This window comes from Mytilus galloprovincialis, chromosome 7, assembly GCF_965363235.1.
Source record: "Mytilus galloprovincialis chromosome 7, xbMytGall1.hap1.1, whole genome shotgun sequence".
Taxonomy (NCBI): domain Eukaryota; kingdom Metazoa; phylum Mollusca; class Bivalvia; order Mytilida; family Mytilidae; genus Mytilus; species Mytilus galloprovincialis.
In genome coordinates, this window is record NC_134844.1 from 32,016,003 (window position 1) to 32,023,605 (window position 7,603).

General features: G+C 32.7%; 1 protein-coding gene across 1 annotated transcript; it reads right to left on the minus strand.

The window, feature by feature from the left end:
• Nucleotides 1–554: 554 nt before the first annotated feature.
• On the minus strand, nucleotides 555–5,785 carry LOC143082772 (uncharacterized). Its single transcript, XM_076258625.1, has 3 exons — nucleotides 5,646–5,785; nucleotides 3,858–4,045; nucleotides 555–1,317 (listed from the first exon to the last, which is right to left on the minus strand). The coding sequence occupies exons 1-3, from the start codon at nucleotides 5,711–5,713 to the stop codon at nucleotides 611–613; spliced, it is 963 nt and encodes a 320-aa protein (XP_076114740.1). The 5' UTR covers nucleotides 5,714–5,785; the 3' UTR covers nucleotides 555–610.
• Nucleotides 5,786–7,603: the final 1,818 nt, after the last annotated feature.

Sequence of the window (7,603 nt, forward strand, 5' to 3'; positions counted from 1 at the left end):
GAACTACAGGTTCCTGCCTTGGGACAGGCTCATAGTGAATGTGACGGTGTTAAACATGTTTGTGAGCGCTAAACACTCCCCTAACCTGGGAGAGTAGTGGAACAGTACACTAATATAAGAACAATGTAAGAACAAACTATATAAAGATTATACTTGTTGAAAAAGTCTGAACTCATCAGATGGATAGAAATATAAATACATGAAACAAAAACACATTCTTTACCAAGCAAACTGTAATGAGATTGGCTACGTGTATGAGACATCAATCCACAAAATAATATTTCTGGACTTTTAAAGTTTTTTTTCTCCAAAAAACTAAAGTTTTGTTGATGATTTAAAAGAAAAAAAGGAATAATCCGGTAACTCCGAGCCTGTAAAGTACTCTGCAAAACAATTTGTAATTAACCTATATTGTGATCAATAGAAAACTGAGACAAATCATCGAAAAGCGAATGTTCTGGTCACCATTTATATGTGCACAAACTCCGCAACAGACATATATTTCTTACCGAGTAAATAACCTCTTTACCATTTGCAATATATACTGACAGCAATATGTATATTAAAATTTATTAAACATGTAATGAATATATTTATGGAGTCAAAAGTGTCAAACAATAGCACATTCAGTGCTTGATGTAGAGTACACGCGTTTGATATCAACTTCAATGTTCCATTTGTTGTATAGACGGGTCATTGACAAATATGATGTCAATTCGTTGGCAGCGACAAATTGATTTGACAATTCATTTTCAATTGGGTGAACAAAAATTAAGTCCTCTCCTTCCGGAATATGTGACGCCAAATGACAAAATAATGCTTTTGCTAGAATCGGGTCATCTGCAAACAATGGAAACATCTTATGACCAACGTCTGCTGGGCGTAATACACCATATCCAACTACACGGCCGCTCTTCAAAGCAACGTATCCATTAGCCGAATTGTGAAGTGCCCATTGAGTGAGATAGACTGGGCGCGGAACGGTATGTAACTCTGTATCATATGCCACAACGTCTTTAAAATTTACATCTTTCAATGGCACCACCTCGAAATCTCCGCTAGGAACTTCACTAATGAATGATTTGTTTACTTTGCCCATACTATAATGAAGTGTAAATGATTGAATTTTCCACCCGAATTGATGATAAAATGAAATTCGATTTGACAACGCTGTGCCACCGACATTCCTCTCTGCCATTACATCCATTACTCTACGGAATAATTTTTGACCTATACCTAATTCACGGTAACCTTCCTTGACAATATTCATACCGGATGATGCAATAGTCTCACTGTGTGCAAGTATACCATTGTGTCCTAAAGAAAAATAAATAAAAATATATATATAATTTAATATTTCTGCAAATCAGAAAAGTAAATGTTTTGCATTGTGGTCGAAGACTTGATTCAATTTGGTAATTGGCCGATTTGTAAGAGAGGCGATAGACACCGATGGAACATCCGAATTCATAAGTGGAATCAAAACGACACTACCATCTATTTAGAAGATAGAAATACAATACTTTTACCGTACATCGCATTAAAAGATAGCATGACTTCTCACTTTCTGCACTTAATACATAAGAGTGTTCTACAGCTACAATCTTAAAACAAATGTACATATATGTAGGATTGACAATGAAACAACCAAACACAAGAATGACCTTGTTTCACCATAAGGAGATTGGATATATGTATGATTGCCAATGAGACAACCATCCACTAAATAACGTTGATGTAATTAACTGTAATTAATCACCATAAACACAGAAATACTGGCATTGTAAAAAATCAAAAACTAATTTTAAAACAGCCGGTTTAAAAGAGATAACTGTTATGCTGGTAATGATTCAACCCCCTTCCCCCCTGGTAAATTGAAGAAGACGGTTATTCTTCGATTTTTTAAGATATTTCTAAGAAATTTTGCATCTTTTTTACGATTCCATTTTTGATATTGTGACATATATTAATGCATCATTTGAATGCTGGTGAAAATGTTTTAAATTCCTTATAATAACTTCAACCCTCTGTACTTTAAGCTTTACTTTAATTGTTATTTTATATTAAGAAGACAGCAGCTATCTGAAATCATGTCTTGCAAAATATGAAAACCTTCGAGCTTTCAAGCTTGACTATTGAAGATATTCATAGATATTCGATAACAGTCTAAGATATTTGAGTGTTGATCCTTTTAAAAATGATTTTCGTGCAGGCTATTTTGAGTTTATTTTGTTTTGTTTTTGTCACCACTCCTTTCACTGTCAACATCTGGTCTGACATATGGGGAGAACACGACATTCATAACAAATTACTGACTGATACAAATTTCCGGGGATAAAAATCCCGTTTACAGTTTACCCGTTTAAATCTACAGCTATAAATATATTTTTTCCAATTTTCACAGTTATACGATGTATATCACAGTTTTTTTAATGTTTTTTACGTCCCTTAGTTCGCATCACATTTATTTTGAAAAAAAACCAACACATTGCGATACATGTACACTCTTATAATGTCAGTTGCCCTTTAAATATTAATATTCATATAGGGTTCATGTTTAGATTTTTTAGAATTTGAGGAGTTATTAAATCAAAGATTAAAAGCTTGCAAGGGTAAATATTCAAAAGTCTGAGAAGAAAGGATCCCCGGAATAACTCTTAGATTTGAGTGAGTCATACCACGTTTAAATATGTATCAAAAGTCAAGACTGTATATCGAAGGAAAGGTTTTTCAAAATGGTCATTACGGAAAAAAACCCAAATATAATTGATGAATATAGTTTAAGAGCAAGTAATTTACACTATTCAAAATGAATACACTACAACAATATCTAGTCGCCAAGCAATAATTGCTGGCATTTTCAAACGGAACTGTACATGCATGGAAAACGTAAATATCAAGTCGACAAGAATTCCTTAACAGTTTAAAGATTTTAAAATACGGAAAACGCCAATACTAAGTCACTAAGGATTCAATAAAAAATTGGATATTTACACGGAAAACATTGATACCAAGTCGATAAGCAATCACATTGACAGTAAATAGGAAAACTCCAATTGCCGGTTCCGAATTCAGAATAAAACAATCGATATACCCAATGAAAAATAAAGTATCGCAATGGATGCTAGTAAGTACTGATGGTATTATCGCAATCGTGTTCAAACTCTGCCATTTTTCGGTTTAACTTTATAAAAGGGTAAACAATTTTCTCGCATTTTACTGTCGTCCTACCCTATAGACCTAACCGCTGAGAGTATTTCTATGATTGATTGATTGATTGTTGTTTTGCTTTATTTCAATGTTTTCATGCAATACAGTAGTTGGCGAAAAAAAGTGATATGAACCAAATTCTTATGAACAATGTTTGGTTCCAGTTCAGGAACCTTGAACTTGTTTAATGAGACAATCTCATAATTATTTAATAAATGCATCCTTGTCTTAATATCCTTTGATAAAGACTATAGGTCCTGAGTTATTTTGAATATATAAGTGTATAACCTACAAGGTATTTTTTATTTTAGATTGTTCAAATTATTCCGGTGAAGCCCATGGTTTGTTATCCAGATAAAAGGGCTTTTGATTGCAATTCTGAATGAGAAAAACATCGACACATGTATGCGTTGTATTTTGCATTTAATAAATGATAAAATGAAGATACATGTATACATGTATATATTTACGAAACATCTTATAAATCAAGAAAATGCTTAAATATAATTCTTAAAATAACTTGGATTTTACAAAAAAATGATAAATCGATATAATACTTTGATTTGAACTCTCCATAGCAGTTACATACTACGAACACTGCACGGTACTTACTACAAATATGTACATGTACATGTATACAACCTTACCTATTATCTCTCCGTCATCTTTGACTACAACCACAAGCCCGGTAGGATCAGTATTAAAAACACATTCCAAATACGATTTCTCCATATTCCATTTATTTTCAGCTAGCAGTTCATAAAGGCCTTGGATGTCTGACCGTCTCATGGGTCTAATCTCATAGTTAATGTCGGACGACTTACTAGAATATGTTCTGTAAATGTATAAATCTAAGAACTGAGGTTTATCGTACATTAGGAGGTAAAATAGTCCTTTAAAAATACATTCGAAGACAAAAGATGTAGAATGAGGAAATATCTGTATGAAATAAATACGTATATCATGTACTAAAGATATATACATATAAACAACTATTAAATGAAAACAAAACAATACACCGAATTGATTGATGTTTTGGCTACTCAACGTCCTGCGAGTAATAAAATTAACGGTATCAATTTTCTTGCACCAGATGCGCATTTCGACAATACATGTCTCTTCAGTGATGCTCGTGGCCAAAATATTTGAAATCCAAAGCTTATATAAAAGATGAAGAGCTATAATCCAAAAGGTCCAAACAGTATAGCCGTATCCGTGAAAGGAATCAGAGCTTTGCATGAGGGAGATACATTCCTTAATTTATGATAATTTCTATCATTTTGTAACAGCAAATTTTAATAATACAAAAAAAATCCGTATTTTCATGCCAGTACCGAAGTACTGGCTACTGGGCTGGTGATACCCTTGGGGACTAATAGTCCACCAGCAGAGGCATCACCCCGTGATAGTAATAAAATTAACGGTATCAATTTTCTTGCACCAGATGCGCATTTCGACAATACATGTCTCTTCAGTGATGCTCGTGGCCAAAATATTTGAAATCCAAAGCTTATATAAAAGATGAAGAGCTATAAACGTTACGTGCATATTTAGGATATCCACATATCAATAATATAGACATAAAATTGAGAATGGAAATGGGGAATGTGCCAAAGAGACAACAACTCGAACATAGTGCAGACAACAGCCGAAGGATGTAAGGGACAGTACAAATTAAAGAAGACATTTCACATAGCTGAACATCTCATTTTGACTCTTCCGACCAAATTTTGTACTTACTCCTGCATGGAAGCCGTATTGTTTTTCAGCAAACATGCTAAATTATAATTCTGGGTTAAACACGGGGGCGGTTATCGAAATTCTGTCGCTCAAACATTCACGAGATCACCGATAATTTAGAGATATAAATATATATAAATAAGAAAACCTTATGTTGAAACAGAGGCTATGAAAAATATTGCATGCACATTCACTCAATGACAAACTTATAAACATATACAAGCAGTTAATGTCCAACATTGCGTTGACAGCAGAAAACTGAGGTCAGAGATACTGTAGACAAGATGTTATTGTATATAACCACCATGTCAATTAGTTAGGATGACTTTTTCTGTAGTTTTTTTTTTATTGATTCATTTGACTTAAACGGCCAAACTTTTAATTAATCAGATTCTCCACTGTAACAGTCTATAGTTGTATATTTGTTTTAAAGGGAAGGTGGGAGGGGGATATAGCTCTAGAAATTTTATCCCTGGCTACAAATGGGCTCACAATCTTACTTACTCCGTTTGGAGTGCCGAGCCGACAATTTCCACATTTGCTTTTTCGATGTAGAAAATGATTTAGTATATTTCCATCATCGTATATGTAATGCACAGTGAAAAAACAGCCGTATATGTAGCATATTTCAATAAATTATCACTAATTCAATACATTACGACTTTTATCATTTTACTCAAGTAAAAATACTGTACCTGACATTCGACGTTATTATTTTTCGCATCTGAACCAAACGAAGCAGTGTATTTCTGAAGGCTACCATTGTTAAAATTCTATAGACCTTTCCTGGGACAGAGCCACGTGGTGCCGACCTGATAAACAAAGATTGGATAATAATAGTTTAATATGATTACGATATTTAAGAGATAAGAGATGATTCTATTTTATAAGTACATTTCTATTATTTATTTATTCACTATCGGATTTTATATTATCAATCATGACATCATACATGTATGCAGTCTGTGAAAAACTAAAAAAATCACGAATATGTGTCATATCAAAATATCTTGTCCTCGATGTTATCTTATATCTTGCATCCAAAAAGTATCATATATCATTTGATGCTTGAGATACGATGCACTAATAGTTGATTATATACCAATTCTATATAAAAACACATATAAGTAAACTAAAAAAAAAAATAATTGTAAAACGAACAAGATGAGAATTGTCACTTATACGGAAGCGTATTAGCGCCACGCATTTTTTTTCCTGCGTTCAAAGGTTTTCGTTATAACACAAACATAGTACCAGGGATATAAAACAAATATGGTGGTGCTAATACTCTTCTGCACACTTAATAGGGCGTATTGCATTTAGCTTGTTCAAGATAAAGAGAAAACCATGGTGTTCAAGATAAAGAGAAAACCATGATGTTCAAGATAAAAAACAACAACAAAAAACAAGAAAGCAAACAAGAACAAATCTTAAACAAGTAACTGCAGTAGGTTTTACTTTATCTAATTATATAAGCATTGAATGAATTAGTTCGTTATTTTATCGGGGTGTACAAAAAGTTGACCAAAGCATATTTTGAATGAAGAGCTTTATAAATGAGCATACGCTCAGCCCTATACAATCTTAAAAATTCTGATGATGACATTAAATGCTTTACGTAATTTTCTATTTGTTTACTTTTAAAATATGCATTTTTTTTAGTTTTTTTAGTTTTGTAATAAAGCTTATGAAAATAATGGTATTAATTATTTTTGGAGTGTTAAAAATTCTTTAGAGGTTTTAGATAAAATACATGCTTTCAATGGTCCTTACAATTCTGTTGACAGTTATGATTTTTCTACTCTGTACACTACACTTCCACACAATCTTATAAAGAAAAAGTTTTTGTATTTGATAAAATGGTCTTTCGAAAAATCTCATTGTAATTTTATTTGCTGTAACTCATTTAAGGCCTTTTTCTGTAACGAAAAAGGAAAGTATGCTAGATACACTTACTGGAAATGTGAGGATATGATTGAAGCTTTAAACTTTCTGCTTGATAACATTTATGTACGTTTCGGCGATAAAGTGTATCGTCAGGTAGTAGGTATTCCTATGGGCACCAACTGTGCCCCTTTAATAGCAGATTTATTTCTATATTGCTATGAATCTCAGTTTATGACCAAACTCAGTAAAGACCCATCATTGTTACATTTGGTTGATACATTCAAAAATACCTACCGTTATCTGGATGATATTTTTTCGTTGAATAATCCAGAGTTCTCTAAATATACTTCAGACATTTACCCAAACGAACTTACTTTAACTAAATCTAACATAAACAGCAGCAGTTGTCCTTTTCTAGATTTAGACATTTCAATTTCAAACGGGAAACTTCACACTAAAATTTACGACAAAAGAGACGATTTTTCATATCCTATTGTTAATTTTCCTTTTTTAGACGGCGATGTGCCTTTGGCTCCATCATACGGTGTTTATATATCGCAACTCGTTCGGTTTGCCCGTGTGTGTTCTGATGTCATAGATTTTAACGAACGTAATCAATGCATCACTGGTAAATTGTTGTGTCAGGGATTTCGATACCATAAATTACTTAAAACTTTTACTAAATGCTTTCATAGATACAAATATTTGATTAGTAAATTTGGCTATACCTGTAGAAAGCTTATTAAAAATGGTATTTCACATCCTA